The sequence below is a fragment of the Falco peregrinus genome, chromosome Z, assembly GCF_023634155.1.
Source record: "Falco peregrinus isolate bFalPer1 chromosome Z, bFalPer1.pri, whole genome shotgun sequence".
In the NCBI taxonomy this organism is placed as follows: domain Eukaryota; kingdom Metazoa; phylum Chordata; class Aves; order Falconiformes; family Falconidae; genus Falco; species Falco peregrinus.
In genome coordinates this window covers 66,539,336-66,555,784 of record NC_073739.1, presented here as the reverse complement: position 1 = coordinate 66,555,784, position 16,449 = coordinate 66,539,336, and the positions used below count along the sequence as shown (strand labels likewise).

Genomic DNA, 16,449 nt, shown 5'->3' with positions numbered 1-16,449 from the left:
ACTCACACATCAGAATCAACAGAATGGAGCACATGAAGAATCTCATCTGCTTCCCTGGAAGACGACAACTGTGCAAGCTATCAAAGACAGTGTTTTAAGGTAAACCAGCTGATCTTACACTCAAGCAGGTACAGAAGCACTCAAACTATATTCTAGCAGCTAAGCTGGGCAGTCACACCTCTCTCCATCCATTCCAGGGCAGATCAAAGGTGCATATGACCATAACTGTAGATGTTAACCAAATAAGAAATCAGGTACCAGCACACTGACATCCAAGTGTCAGTCATCAGTACTGGAATACCTCACACACCTCTGGTATTTACAAAAATACTGCTGTAGAAGTTATTCTGTATCTTCTGCATTGGATCATAACCAGAAAGTGATGGCTGATTATGTGTAAAAACTGGGCTGAGTTTACTAATAGATGCATCTGCCAAAGGGTAGGCAAGATTACATTTCTGTTCTTAAATCCTGGGTTCTTTCCTAGGACAGAACCTCCCGAAGAGAGTAGAAAATGCTGAATAGGGCTGAGTAAGTATACATAGACCACAACTCCAAAAAAGCTGATTGTTTTTAGAGACAGAGGTTTAGGGATTCTGTCTTAGTAGGAAGAACAAAACATGGATTGCCATGTGAATTTCTATGCCTGATGGTGCCTGCTAAGAGCAAATGTACAAAGGAGAGTTTAAGTATACATGTATAGGATTATGAAATACTGTTTGCAGGTAACATTATGAAAACCTGAGGTTTAATGTCTTCTCTAACGATGTTTGCTGTTCAGTGCAAATATGATTTGAAGGATTAAACATTTATATGGGTATTTAAATGCTTTTAAATTCTTAACTCCAAAACTTCTTGTAGCATAATGCTTCACTACATACTACAAAAAATGTGCAACATTTATTAAAAGGAAAAAAAAAATATCTGAAATGTAATGTCTCCCTAGTTTTTGAAGAAGTTAATCCAGGAGCATATGATTTATTGCCTCTACAAAAACTATTCATTTTCCTCTTTAATGTCGCTGTTCTAAGGAGAGTCCCAAATCCTGCAGTAGCCTCTGAAACCACATATTCAGAGAGATTAAAAAATTGTCAGGTTTGTATTTTGGGTTTTTTGTGAGAGCTGGAGGTATTTTATTTCCATAGCATTTTAGATGAGAGATGGGGAAAGACCTCTGTTATGCTTTAGGTAAAGGAAGAACGGTTATTTAACTACATCACTGTCACATTTTTAGCATCCATGTTTGCTCTTTGCTAAAGAAATGAAAGGGCTAGTAAGCTTTACTCAGTGGCAGCAGTCCTCTTTCCTGAACTGTCATAGCTTTGTCACTTCTCAGTTTCAATGTCAGGGTAACATCCTTGAAATATTTTGCTGAGTTACACACACAGACATACATGCACACAGCCCCATGGTTCTGGCCTTCACATGTAGTTACTTCATTCATTGTGCATTCATACTGCACTGGTCATTTATTTCAAATTCACTAAAACATGAAGCATTTAATTTCCAAGTGGGTACAGATTTCTCCCTTAGAACCCACCTAATGTGTTGTGTTCTTAATTGCAACATAACCAATTTCTGGATTTCATTAACCTTCTCCATTGAACTGGTATCTAAGAAATTTCTGTGTACAGTTTAGACAACTACATTGATTTATGATTAAATTTGTTTACATACCAAGACTATGTCAGACCATGGTTTTATAACACCCAATTCAATGTCATCTACAAGAGCCCACTTCCTGTAATGAATTACAGCTTTCAAATAGTATGTTGGTATCATAACATATGCCACAGTCTGTTCAACTTCCATATACCTACTCATTTAGTATCTGATGAAAGACAAAGTAGCATTTTAATATTAATTTTTATGCCCAGAGTCCATCAGTCAACAGATTCAGCAATATCAAGCAATACTTAAAACACACATCATTCACAATTGTTACTGAACTACTTATATTACCCTGGGAACAATTATCTACCTTTTGCTGCCAACAGCTCAGCCACTTCAGGACAAGGGAGTGAACTTCTACACCTACATCCAGAAATTGCAGCTGCTTCTCACTCTCCTGACCTGGAAGAAACAAGCTGCTACTAGCAGTTAAAGATAAGCTCACTAATCATTGGTAATGTAAGTGCTCAGTAGACAGCACTGTGGAATGGAGAGGACTATTTGAAGACACGCACACACAAATGAGTGTATCGGCAACATTTTTGAGAAACACCAGTAGAAGTTTAAGGAGAACAGGTGATCTTTGCTTCTTTTCAGTTCTCCATGAATTTCTGTAAAAGTCTTGGAGACATTAGGAAAAAGAAACTAACGACTGATGTAACAGCTGAATGTCCACTTGAAAACTAAGGGCAGAGAAGGACTCCAGTCTCCCAGTATCCAAATACACACTCCTGGAAGGGAGAGGGTAACGACGAGCATTTCTCACATAGGAAATCAGTGGTTTATTATCACTCTCCTAAACTTAGCAGGATTTTTGTCGGTAATTTTACATGAAACCACACATCTTTTGAGTGGTAATCTCTTCTGAGTTTTAATAAGCAAAGACTGCTTTGAATCTGTGGTGTGTCAAGCCATCAGTCAACATCCACATGGTACAGAAGCGTGCAAGCTTCAAGGAATAGCTCTGCAAGATATGTTTTGTACGACCAGTCATGTAGCATACAGAGTGAGTAGCAAGACAACTGAAGCAGACAGCAATTTAACAATACATGGCATGAAACAGTCAAATTAGCAATGCACAAGCATTAGCCAAAATAACGACTGGAGCTCAAGCAGAAAAACAGATCACATTCAGCTGAGTAATTTGCTTACAGTAAGAGTCATCACTGCTTCTGGTACTCATTTTCCAAACAAAGTGCAATTATGCCATAGCTAAAAGATGGGAATGCATATTCAATGGATTAATCTGTATGTCATTAGTTTAATTCAAATATTACTATAAAACAGACCCTGAGACTTTGCTTACACTACATTACTTTAGCCATCAGGAGACGATCAAATGCCACAGATGAGGAACTGACAGTATGAGGGTATTATCAGTGCCCAAGGCCCACAGTTAGGGTGCGGAGCAGGTAGAATACACTGCGCAGTAGGCAAACTGCCTCCCAACATACTGGAAATGAAAAAAGCAACACACCCTGGACAGTCTGACCTTGGAAAAAACATGTTCTTGATCTCAGACCTACCAGTCAAGTTGACACCAGTCGTGTGAACAAGAGATTAGGTAAGCATCTGAGAACATTTGAGACCACTGTCCACCATTCTTCACGTTCCTTCCAATGCTTCAGAAAAAGCTACCATAAAACTAAAAAATTGCTTAGAACAAGAATAAGCATTTTCCCCAAATCCTACAGATGACCAGAGAAACTGCTGAAACACAAATTATCTCACCCTTCTCCCTCCTTTTTTTTTTTTTTTTTTTAATTTTTTAATCAGATTTCATGGAAAATTTCTCCAAGGATACATGTTACCAGCTTCTGAGAACCACAGCCCTTAATTTAGGAAAAGTTTTTAGTCATTATAGATTGAAGAAAACTGAACAGTGCATATTTGAAAAGCTGTGAATAAGGGCTCACAGAAACTTCAGAGAGAGGTATGAGAGGATTTAGCACAATTTAAGCGTAAGGTAGAAAACACTTTTGGTACATCCAAGATTAAGCATTTTGCTGACTCTTCCCACTTTTGGGAACACAGGACTAGATAGGATCACTGATGATCACTAATTTCCACCTTCCACACAAGTGGATAGGCACACAAAGATCTGAAATGGACTATCTTCAATGATCTCAAACGTTCAGTTTGTCCTGTTCTCCTATCCCCTGCACACATCATGAGCTGCAAGTCATGTCCCAGCTCCCCAAAGTAGATTACAGATTGCCAGTACAAAATTCCACAGCCAGAAAACCAGAATTTGTCCAGAAAATAAAAAGGAGAAATTGCCAATGTTTTGAGCTTGACAACACCAGAACAAGTCTTTGAGGAACAACAACTTTCTCAGTCAGGAAGTGCAGTAGAAAAACACCCATAATAACCAAAGAGCCACAGAGAACTTCTAGCAGTCAATAGCTTACAGAAGGCAAGTCTCACAACTCGGGGCTTGGACAAGCAATTGAATTAAATAGAGGACTGTTAAAAAAAAGAAGAGAAAAATAAAGGGGGGTGGCCTGGGGGTGGGTGGGGAGAGAACAGAATGAGCCTTCTCAGAAATTGCTGCTAACATCTTGCAGACCCTGTACCTGAGGCAGCAAGCATTACATTTGCAACAATTAAAAAGAAAAAGAAACCACCACAGAAATGGCAAAGGAAGGAGTGTACATGGCACACATACACCTCTTGGGTCTCAGAATCCTCCCCAAAATCCCCTGTATGTACATAATAGAGGGGCAGCAATGCATAATGATTTTGATCCACAGACAAAACAGCTTAGCTCAAGTATCACAAGAGATCTTCCATTTAGAGTTTGAGAAGCAGGAGGCTGAAATACATTATGTCATCAAAGCAAGAGACTGAGGGAAGCAGAAGCTGAGCCATGGATATGCAGAAGTAAATATAAAAATCTTTAACACCAAGCAAAGCAAATGTAGAAGGTAAAGCACAAAGCCCTTACCAGCACTGACAGAAAAGGTGGTCCTGGCTTCCCTCAGTGATTGACATATTCATATGAAAGAGGCAGGTGTTATAAACCAGCCCTGAATAGATGGAGAAACAACCTCAGCTAAAACAAGATGGTCCATGGGAGAAGGAATTAGGAAATCAGAAAACCTATATGGTTAGTCAAGCGTAGTATTGCTGTGAGAATGATCTCAAATGTAATAGGGAAATGCAAATGGGTGGAAAAAGAAACGTTTCAGAGGAAAGCTAGTTGACTTTGCAGAGTAAGAGAATATAAAGCTTACAGCAGAATACAGAAGAATAAAAATACATAAGGCCTCTTGTGTGGCAACACCACACAAAGTGAGATAAAACTTCATACAAACTATTTTGCTGTGAAAAAAACCCACCCTAACAAACAAACCAACTAACCAAGCCCAAATTCATGCCCAGTGTGTGTTAAGTCTAAGGATACCTCAGTGATTCAAAACTAGCCTGTCTGAACAAGAGATAATAACATTGTCTCAACAAGATTGACAAGCATTGCTTTCCTGCCTTCATACAGAGAGATTTCACAACTCCCCGATGACAACCAATCTCAGGTTTTCCCATTTCCTTCAGGTTACATCAACCACGATTTGCCCTCAAGGTAGTACAGTATTTCCAAGATAAATATTAAACGAAGCGTCAAGCATACAGCCAAAGTCAGAAGTGGTTTCACATTCTGCCACTGCCCTTAAATCTGTCTATGGTAGCTTCAAAAAGTATTTCCCTGTTGTTATGTAGAATGTGCCTCTAAGAGCGATGGGCTATATGGAACAGACCACAGAAAGGCTACTGAGCAGGCACTTTTAAACAAAACAAAAATAAAATGATAAAGTGGTATTTGTTACAATAGACGAGCATGCAGTTTTGTGGGGATAACATTCAGCAGACTTGTGTTCACCTGCAGAGTAGGATTGCTATAAAAAGCAGAATCTATACAGTTGTTTTATCAACACGGTCTGTATGAGAAGTCTCTAGTCCAGTATTTGATCAACCATTCTGAATATTTTGTGAAGAGTTAAGAAAAATTTTAACCATTTTTGATTAAGAACTATCCATTTAGAAACCACCAAATTAAAGGGGGGGGGGGGGGGGGAATAACAAAAAAACCCCACCAAACAAACAAAAAACCCTCCCCACATTACTGTTAACATAAAGAAATTACAACACCTCAGCACAAGAGATTTTAACTTCTTTTTTTTTTCTTTCTTAAATGGTATGAATTCATCTTAAACACTGTCCGGAAACTAACGAAAGAACTCTTTATAAAAGGAAACTACATTTCTCAACATACAAGAAGTTGTGTGTGAGAAAGCTCCACCAAAATAAGCTCATATTGAATTATTATTTATATCTACATCCTGTTTAGCCATTTAGGAAAAAAGTTTAGTTCATGTTTTGCAGATCCCTTTGTGTAAAGCTTTAAAAAGGCTCCTGCTAAAAGAGGGAGGGCCCCGGCACTTATATCCTCCAATTCACACTGTGTGGCAACTTAGAACCTTCAACCTGTATTTCCCCAACAATAATAAAGCCATCCTTATCGTTTCCTCATGAAGCAGTTGGGTTTAAGCTTTAAACAAAGAAATACAAGGGGGATGCTGAACTACAGAAAAAAATAGTAATATAATTGTTTATAGGCCTATGTAACTTCATCAAAATATTTTGACTGAGCCAAAACCAAGTTTTGCCAGAGAAGGCTATGTTCGTGAAGCAATAGCTCTACAGAAATGGTTTTCTATGGCTTTCTGTATGTTCCTAAGACTCATAACCTTTGAAAGTGGTAGGACTGGGCACAGAGATTGTGTAAGGAACCTTTTCTGGCTTAATTAGAGCTACACTGCACTGAAGTATAATTGAGATTTGCTTGCACTTTGCACAACTACTTGAAGCGGCAGGCTACTTCAGGAAGTTACGGGCTTACATTCAGGAGGTCCTCATCTTCAAGCTAGTTAGGCAAGGATAGCACACCCTCTCACACTGTTCTACAAGGATGTTTCAGCATGCACATGCATCACCTCTCACAACTAGGTATTAGGTCTTTCAGAACCTGAAGCAAATTTAATTACTTGAGTTAGTCTTCAATGAAAACACCTCTCCTTCACACACACATTTCTGAGAGCAACTGAGTTGGGTTCCTCTCAGAGACAAAACAGAGTCCAGCCAAACTGAGCAGGAGATGAAAAGCACAAGTAGAACCCCCTCATTCACACAGAATGGGGACAGAAGACAACAGCCAGCACTGAAATAAATTAACCAGCACAGAAATTAACCAGCAGTAGTACAGGTTTACTCATATTTCCTGAAACTTGAGGACATAAACTATTAAAGCTGACCACTTTTATTTCACATCACGTTCTGAGAACACTGGATAATAAGCCAAAATTAGTCTGAAGCATTTTTACAGCACAGAAGGTACTCCAGACACAGACACTCACCTGACAGAAACTAGCCTAAGACCTCTCTCTCTCTGGCTCCATACATAATTGCTTTTAATTTCATGTATTAGTATTGCTGGCTGACCAAGTAGGTGGTCATACACTAGAAAAATCCTGTATTTCACCACAAGAAATATGACTTGAAGTACAAATCATATACTGTATTTCTTTAAAATAGACCAGAATAAGCCTTATCTGCCAGGGCAGAGGGAAAGAAAAAAAGGTACCGGTTCCAAAAAACCACACCAAGCCCAATCAACCCTCAAACATACTGACTCACAATTGTTAAGTCCTCACACACTGAGAATGTTTCTTTAAATTACCTCCATGTCATGACCACTCTAAAATGTACTTCATTTTCTTACACTACCATTCTGAAGTATGCATTCTGCTCTCAGACTTTTTGAAAAAGATGTGTGTATGATGCTGAGTTCTAAAAACATAGCATTTTATTTCACATTTAGAGGTACTTCTAAGACAAAAACTGTCTATAGCCATCTGCTCAAATTATTAGATGTGCCTCATGTGACACCACACAAAAGCAGCTGACTCTTGTGTAGTTGGGCTTTATTTTAAATAAAAAAGCCATTCAAAATTAAATATTATAATAATGAATACATAACAATACAATCTCTCTCTGCTTTAACTCTACAATACAGGAACTAGCCCAAAACCAAATTATTTACTCAAATAAAAAATGTACTCAAATGTTGCTCAAAAAAATGCCAATAGAAATTTATTGTTTGGAAATTAGTTTTCATTCATGTGGTTCTCATTTTTCTGGGTTTGCTTTTACCCTGTTTTGAGCATTCATTCCACACTTCCACCATGGGGGTACGGGAAGGAATATTCTTTCCTTCTCCCTAAACAACTTGCTGCTGCTTCTGTTTACTCTTGCACTTCATTCCACTTCTGGTTCTTTGCTGGGACCTGTTTTAAACAAGGGAATTAACATTACATTTCCTGCAAAATGTAGCACTCAAGCATTAATTCCACCACATAAAACAGTTTGGAACTTCTGCTCAGAGACTGTATACAGGCATTTTAAAGTCAGAGATTCTAAAAGCAGCTGCACAGTCTCTCTTAAACATACTGAACCAGCTGCATTTGACATAGCTCAGCTGTGCCATTTTAATAGTGACAGCATCGAAAATCACTTTCTTTGGTGAGTACTGCCATTTGTCCCTTTAGCTCACAGGGGCAATCCAAAATTGGTGAGTGAAATCAAGAAACTGTCCTCCATCAAAAATCACTAACCTTCTAATAGATTTTAAACTTCTAACTCAAATGCAGTTGATAAGTAGGATCACAACATTAAACTACAAGTTAACAAAAAACCTAGAAAACTGATAATAATTCTGTAATCTAACGTTATGTTAACGTGAAGTTATGAAAGATACCAACTGTCCAAGATCAAGTAACATCTGAAGCATGGCCTCTACAACTAATGCAGTATTTTTCATTAGAAAACCATGTATATTTGCATATATCCATGATGTGCAGCTGAAAATTTTCCTATCACAGTTAGAACCCACATATGACATCAGCTTCACAGTTTCCAACAAGATAAACAAAAAGATGCTTAACTTGTAGAGTATCCCAGAGCTGTTTCAACTGTGTTAAAATACGCATTTTATTTGCTGGTTTACCTAACTCACTGGTCTACCTAACAAGCTTTTTGCCTGCCACCCCTCAACTTTATTAGCAAACAATTCAGTGTTACTGAAAGCTGAAGACAAGCATGATTTGGAATTTTGAGGGCGATCCAACTCAACTTATCCATCAAAATATGCAGCTACTTGTTCAAAAAAATCTGTCTCTTGGAAGTATTCATGTTTTTGCAATATTATTTGGAGTTCTGATGGTGATACCTATTTCTTGGTGCACCTTCTATGGTTCCTGAAGACATCTGAAAATGCACAATAGACATCATACTTCATTTATTATGTGAACATGAAACAGACATACAAGATACATATTTTATTATGAATTATGTAGCTAGATTAATATAAACAAATTAATATTTTTTCCAACTGGAATGTGGATTTCTAAAAGCTGTGAGAAACTACTTGAGCAACTGCCTTTTGGATAAACTCCAAACAAAACAAACAAGACAGAAGAGAAACCTTCTAGACTGCAATTAGTCTAAACAGAAACTTGCAAATAACAATAAATAGAAAAGTGGACACCTTAACTGGTTTGGAATCTGTAGTTTATTTACTCCTTCAAATGTAGCAAGGCAATAAACCAATTAATTTGTTTTGTATGAAGCAAATAACATCTGAACAAACACCAATCACTTTGATTCACAGTTCAACCACCTTAACCATTTTATGCTTATGCATAAAAAGTGAATTAACCTCACCCCCTCTAATTTAAGCAACAAAACACTCTCATGAAAGCCCTACAGGTCTTGCCTCTTCCTAAAAAGCTTAACCAAACAGCAAATACTTTCTATTAGACTATAAATCCAACCAGGCAGATTGTCCTGAATCAACTGACAAGAGCCTTCATGCTAGACAGGCAGTCATTGGCCTTTGGTTACTCGTAAGCAGAATGTAATCCAAACTTACAAATTGTTCAGATTTACCAGTTTTTAGCTGTGGAAAGAAACAGCACTACATCCCACAAAAATCACATACATGGACTCTAATCCTATAAACTGCTTTCCAGATTTTAAATAGCAACTTCCTTATTGTTATATCAGAAATAGTATGAGTTCTCTCTGTAACAAATCACAGCAAACAGCTGCACTGAAGTCAATTTGTCTGTATGTAATACAAGAAGTTAAGACCGGGCGCCTAATTTCATAGTGATTCGAGTTCTCTGTTAATCAAATACAATCCAATGACAGAAGCATTTACAATGGTTTTTCGTTCAAAGTATACTATTCTTCAGGGGAAAGAATCCTGTCACTATAAAAATCCTATCTTCCCAACTGCTACAGAAGAGGTGCAGAGTCACAACTGGTTTCTTAAGTCTCTTAAGAAAGAAGAAAGAAAAATCATTGAATCTGTTGCATGGTTTCACCCACTGTTCTGGGAACATCCAGGTATTTATGTTGTTTATATTGCCCAATAAAATCAAGTGCTTACACTGGTGAAGCTTATCATCTAAGAGTCTTTCCAGGTATCCTTGACAGAAGAGTGCCCATCCAGTAAATGATCCTCATCAAGTAATTGAATATATTCAGCACAAAATAATCAGCTGCTTCTGAGCCCCATTTTATTGGAGTAAATAAGGCAAAAGAACAAAGGAGATTTACATGGCAGCACCTCTGAACTGTAACCTGCTACACAACTCCTCACTCTGGCTGTAACTTTGGGGTTCTGTACAGAATGACCCATTGTTAGTTTACAGAAAGCTGAAAAAGTATATGACAACCAACTTCCAAATGACAAAGGAACACACTTTTCTCCTTGTTTGCTATGCATAAAATATGATAGAAAAAGAATGACAGAATCATGGAATGGTTTGGGTCGGAAGGGACCTTAAAGATCATGTGGTTCCAACCCCTCTGCCATTGCCAGGGATACCCTCCACTAGACCAAGTTGATCAAAGCTCCATCCAGCCTGGCCTTAAAGAGCTTAAACTGTAGTAAGAGATATTAACAGGAGATCTAGGTTCTATCTTAGAAAACCAGTGTGTAGAACAGTACAGCTAGTTGAACTCCAGAAGAGATTGCCAGGAGATTATAGAATCTGCTGGGTTTTTTTGAGAACCAGCCTGGTCAGAGCTGGTTTGGCCACAGCTCATCCTGCTTCCGAGCCAGGGCTGAATTAGATGACTCTTACTCCTTTCAGTCCTATTTGTTATGATTTTGTCTTATGAATATGAAAAACAGAATATTATCTGCATCAGGGCAGACTTTGTTTCTGAGGCTTCTTGTACTTTACCAGTCAGTGACATGAAATCTTGCATTATCAGCAACACATTAATCCATTAATACATCGATCTATAAAGCACTTTTCTCAAATAAGCCCTTCTTTAAAAAGGAGGCATTTCAATCTTGACAAACCCAAAACAGGAATGTAAAAGACCCTTAGAGAAAGACCTTCTTTGGTATCCCAAATAACTCTTGCAAAGCTCCACCAAGAATCAAAGCTTACTCTTCATAAGAAATCTGCTTTCAGTACAAAACACAGGCATAACCATCAGAAAGTTACTAAGTCAGTTTAAGAGCTAAGGAATACATCAGTGCCCAGTGTCTAAACAACAACACAAAGACCTGCAATAGTTCAACTTCAACATACTGAACATATAATAGTAAAAATTTATATGCAGCTTTTATAGATAAAAAAAGTTTCGGCACCACGTTTGTTATGCACGCTGTCTTTTCTGTTCTCCACTGAACACTGTCCTTATTAATGGCAGAAGACCTTCCTTGCAGCAGTTGTTATGGCAAGCAGGCAAAACACATGCTGAAATAACACAATTTTTTTAACAAAAAATATTACAGTAATGAAGGGAATGGGATAAAACCCAGCAAGTTCTGAATGCTGGTCACATACAATACCACATCTGTGGGGAAAAAATAATTACTTAATCAGAACAGAATATTAAGAGAATAAAGATGCCAGTTTACCTGGCACAACTATCTTGACTTGAAAAGAAAGCTGGAAAGAGGTCAGAAATGGAACAGAGTAGTGACAACATGAAACCAAATGACATTCTTTGCAATATAATTCAAGAAATAGGGAAAATTACTAACAACTTCCTTCTTCAGGAAAAAGCTTTCCATACTACAGTGTTTCAGAAGGGAAAATCCCTAACTCACACAAAACAAGCCTATCTTTTCTCAATCCTATGCTAGAATTCACAAAAAAATTTGCAATCACAATATATTTTTTCTAATTATGCTCTAATTTCAACAGCAGAAAAAAGCTGAAGGTTAATGTCAGAATTCAAATGCCCCAACATCAATCACCTAAGGCACCATGATTCTGAACCACAAGATCTTGTCCAGAACTTGCTGTGGAGTACCAGCAAATTGTTTGCATTTTAGACATCAGTTAACCCTGCCGAGAAAAAAATAATTAGCCTGTGCCTCATCAGGAAGCTTGAAAGTTGAGCCGTTAGCTGCAAGATTCCAGCTCACAAGCAGAGAAAATAAGAAAACCATCAAGAAGAACAGCTCCACAGGCATTTCCAAACACATTCAGATTTCATAATTAAGAGCTTTATTCATATTCTCCATCTGAAGCTGATCTACCATCCACTAGATTATCATTAGAGTGTGATAACTTATTAATTCACATTACCTTACAGCCTCAGCAGAACACACACCTAAAACCTCCATTCCTTTTATTGTGGTTTTCTTGCTCATTATCCGGTAGTCATAGAACCTCACATTTCCACTGACTCAGCAGAGCTCATTTCAATGCAACTTTTTTATATACACACATTTAGACCTTCTTATTCATGAGGTATTTGGATTTAGAACTCCCTTCTATGAGCACCATGTTATTCTCACCTGTAAGGCTGAGGTCCCGCATTTGGGGTTCTCGTATTACTGTAGCCTCTGCTTTTTAATCTGGTATGTCAAGGTGTGCATTTTCACACTTGACCACTTTCAGAGTTACCTTCTTGTTCTAAGAGAGGTGTTACAGAGAAAAGCATTTCAGTACCCTTGAAACCAAGAGTTATTTCCTTCTAACATACCCCAGACATGACCCAACCTGCTCTTGTGAGCCTCTCAGTAGATTTTTTCTCTTCTACAGCAAATAAATTCAAGCAGAAAATACAAAATTCTTAAAAAGAGAAAGGCAAAAGCATCTGAAACACAAACCTTCTCTGTCAATAATCAAAAGCCTTTGTCAAGTTTTACTCCGTAGGCTCATTTCACTCTCCCTTCATCATTCCAGGATCTTTTGTCTATACAGTTTCAAATTCACAACAAATCCCACCTTGTATTCAATGTGTAGACAAGAAGTGCACATGGCACAGAACTTGCACGTTTTACACACTGCTGCTGTCTTTGATACATTCTGCCTGCCTGTAGTCTGCTTGTCACAGCAGAGACTACACCAGGAATTGAACAGAGTATCAATCTCTGTGGGACTTCTAGGTACAACCCTATACAGAGTGGTTGTTACTTAAGAGTACATAATCCAGAGAAATACACTGGAAAGCCTTCCATGTAATTCAAGATGACAACAACACACAGTAAGCAGATCTTCGGGAGAACACTTAACACCACACAGGCCTGGCTAAGAAACAAAGTCTCCCATGTTTTGGAAATGCATGCATTTTAGACTCCGGGAACAAACAACCATCTTCCATAAATTGAAGTGTATGTTGCCTGACCACACTACAGTGTGAACAGTGGTTAAAAGCCATTATTAATGGAATTTGAGGGAAAGGGATTCTAGCATGCAATTAATCTCAGAATGTTTCCACTGCACACATACGTTTCCGCCACCACCACTCACCCCAACAAAACTCTGTCCTAAAACTGGAGAAAATCAATAAAGCCGCACTAAGAAACAGTCTCAGGTCCAAGGGAAGTGAGTTGTACAGAATAAAAAGCATTATTTCTGCCAGTGGCAAGAAGTCAGATCTAACAGAGAAGGCCAGGATGAAGCAGAACGACATCAGAGAGATGAAGAAAATAAACGTGATGCTTAAGGGACCATTGAACAGGGCGGGAGTATAGAAAATAGATAAAATAACTGAACCGTGGGATAAAAGAGAAAAGACAATGACAAACTTTAGCAGATTACATTAAGGTAATTCCACAAACAGCTGAATCAAAAAAACGTAAACATGCAGAACCACACCACCTTGCTTGAGTTTGGGATTTCTGGGGAGGTGAGGAGGGGCTTTTAGGCACTTTTGCCAAATCAGGTAACTGACACATTACCACAGAATGGTCAGAGATTAGGAGTATTTGCCTTCAACTTCTGCTAGCTACAACTACCTAACACAAGAAATCACCTCTGTGCAGTCTTGCAGCTCTTCCGCCAAGTCAGTTTATCTCAAATGGGACATAAGCGTGTATTTCATGGGACCTGGACTGAGGAAGGCCTGTGCACTGCACTACGTGTTTCTCTTCAACAAGAAGTAAACATACTAAAAGCACATCAGAGAACTGCCCCTCAAAGAGCAAGAAGATAAGCAAAAAGGATAGGTCGCATTTTGGCCTGGGATGCAACATTTAATAAAATAAATTGTGATTATGTGCTCTTAAAGAGGATGTCAAAAGGGTTGGGTGAAACAAGGTGGGTCTAGCACTTTAACTGAAAGTATTAAATACAGCTAAGATATGCAAGTTGCAAGTTTGGGATACTGCTGCCCAGGGCAGTGCAAGAGATTTGCCTACATTCGTGCAGGCAATTGTGGCAACACAGAATCAGAATTTTAAAGTCTTGGTCACAACATGCCACATGATAGCTGTAAGTAACCTCTGCTTTGTAGGACACAAGACATCCTTGACATTATTCTCACATCTTACTAATTCTGAAGCCTATTGCTCAGAATGGCATTTGAAATACTAATACGTTTAATTACTCAAAAGCTACCTTTTGAAATATAAGTATGTATATTTATACACATTTATACCACTGGAACCATTGTATAAATAATAACATTAAATATATAATATATTGTATAAATAATAACATTGTATAGATAATAACATTATCTATTAAACACTGTCATTTTCTACTCTTCAACAACATAATACCCAACAATATAAAGCCATTTTAAAAATTCAATGCAATTTTGTGCTATATAAATCTTTGCCAATAAAAATAAAGTGGCACTCTTCTAAGGTCTTCATATTAGATAATATAAATAGGTTTAAGATTTGTGTGAATCAAACTGATCAAAATAAAAAAAAAAATAAAACACTGAAATAGAAGGCTATTTATAGAGGGCGATTTACTTTTTAAAGGATGCTGCAGAACAGCCTTCCCAAAAAACATTTACGGCTTTAATTACACAGGGACACAGTCTCAAAGCATTTTGAAGACAGCAGACTATAATTATAAAGAAGAAGTTGCAGCAAGAAATTCAGCAGACCACTTTAAAATGTAACTTCAACACCTCAGCAAACATTTTAAACTTTATGGTGAGAAGAAACATTAAAAACACCAAGGACAAACACATGCTAATGTAGAGAATCAGAAGGGTAATTGTAATTTCGTGCCCCACCCCCACCCCCCAAAAAAAACCCCAAAAAAACCAAAAACCAACCCAGATGAAATTTTGTGGCATTTGATGCACTTCCTTTAATTTTTCCTCCTACCCACTTGTAGACCTCTTCCCCTTAAAGATACCTATTCTTGAACAAACGCATTATGTCTTCAGAAAACAGAGTTAAACTATTTACAATACTAATCATAATAGTAACATATCATTGATGCCCTCCGGATACAGTGTAAGCATGTTCATAGGGAAAGGCAATGTTTTATCAAAAGTCTAAGGAAAATAGACAAGCTTTTGAGTTCACAGTATCAAAACAAGTCTAAGACCTGAAGAACAGATTGATCCCACTGGTGCTGTAACATGACATCTTGTTAAAAAGTAATTATCCTTCAAGAAATATAATTTCTAATACACTGTGGCTGTCCAGCTGCTGTTAAAGGCAAATACAGACTAATCAGAAACAATCTCCAATCTATTACTAAAAAACACCACCACTTTTGGGAAGAGTGTGAGCAACAGCAGAGTGTGAGCAACAACAGAGCAATGCAACTAGAAGAGATATATGCAGATACTATGAATTATATATATATTACTGACACTTGCCATTTCCACTTGCAAACCACTTGTTAGATTCATATTATGTAACTGTGTAAAGTAGAGCATATGACTGCACCCATACACAGAGAGCAGTGCATGCAACTTTTAGCATAATCCTAGGGCAATCTTTTGCCATAATTTAGAATTGCCCAGCCAGACTCCAGGAATTCTTGCAAATTAACTTGCTTTTCTGGTAACCTTATGGCTACGCATAGTCCCAACCTCTAGTCTACAGTATGTGAAAGAAAAAAAAATCATTGTCACTGAAGAGGCATTTCTAGCGGTTTTGACCCCTCAGTAATTCCAATGATACAGCTAACTTTGGATTTGTACACTTGCCACTTAGTAATTCAACATGTCCCACTACTATCTTTCCGAGTCCACCGCCACAGGGCAGCTCAAATTTCAAGCACGTGATATTTTTGATAGCAGACTGTCAATTTTTAATACCTTTGCTTTACAATGTACTTGCAATTTACATCTTAAATCCGTCATTCATTTTAAAGAATTATTTTTTTATTTTTATAATTAAAGAGGCTACTTTGCAAACTACAAAAAAAGGATGCTCTGCAGAGGCCATCAGGAAAATTCTGTGCTCACACAATCACCCTTTGCATCACT

At 37.8% G+C, this 16,449-nt stretch overlaps 1 protein-coding gene across 6 annotated transcripts in view; it reads right to left on the bottom strand.

Moving 5' to 3' along the window:
* Positions 1-16,449, bottom strand: part of ARL15 (ADP ribosylation factor like GTPase 15) — a 224,692-nt gene that overhangs the window by 189,332 nt on the left and 18,911 nt on the right. For 2 of the 6 annotated variants that reach the window (XM_055790990.1, XM_055790991.1), the window contains one exon: positions 7,879-8,012. The exons of the other annotated variants lie outside the window; for them this stretch is intronic. In XM_055790990.1, coding sequence (XP_055646965.1) covers positions 7,879-7,896 — 18 coding nt within the window. In that variant the 5' untranslated portion in view covers positions 7,897-8,012. The remainder of the gene's footprint in view (positions 1-7,878; positions 8,013-16,449) is intronic. 6 annotated transcript variants of the gene reach the window in all.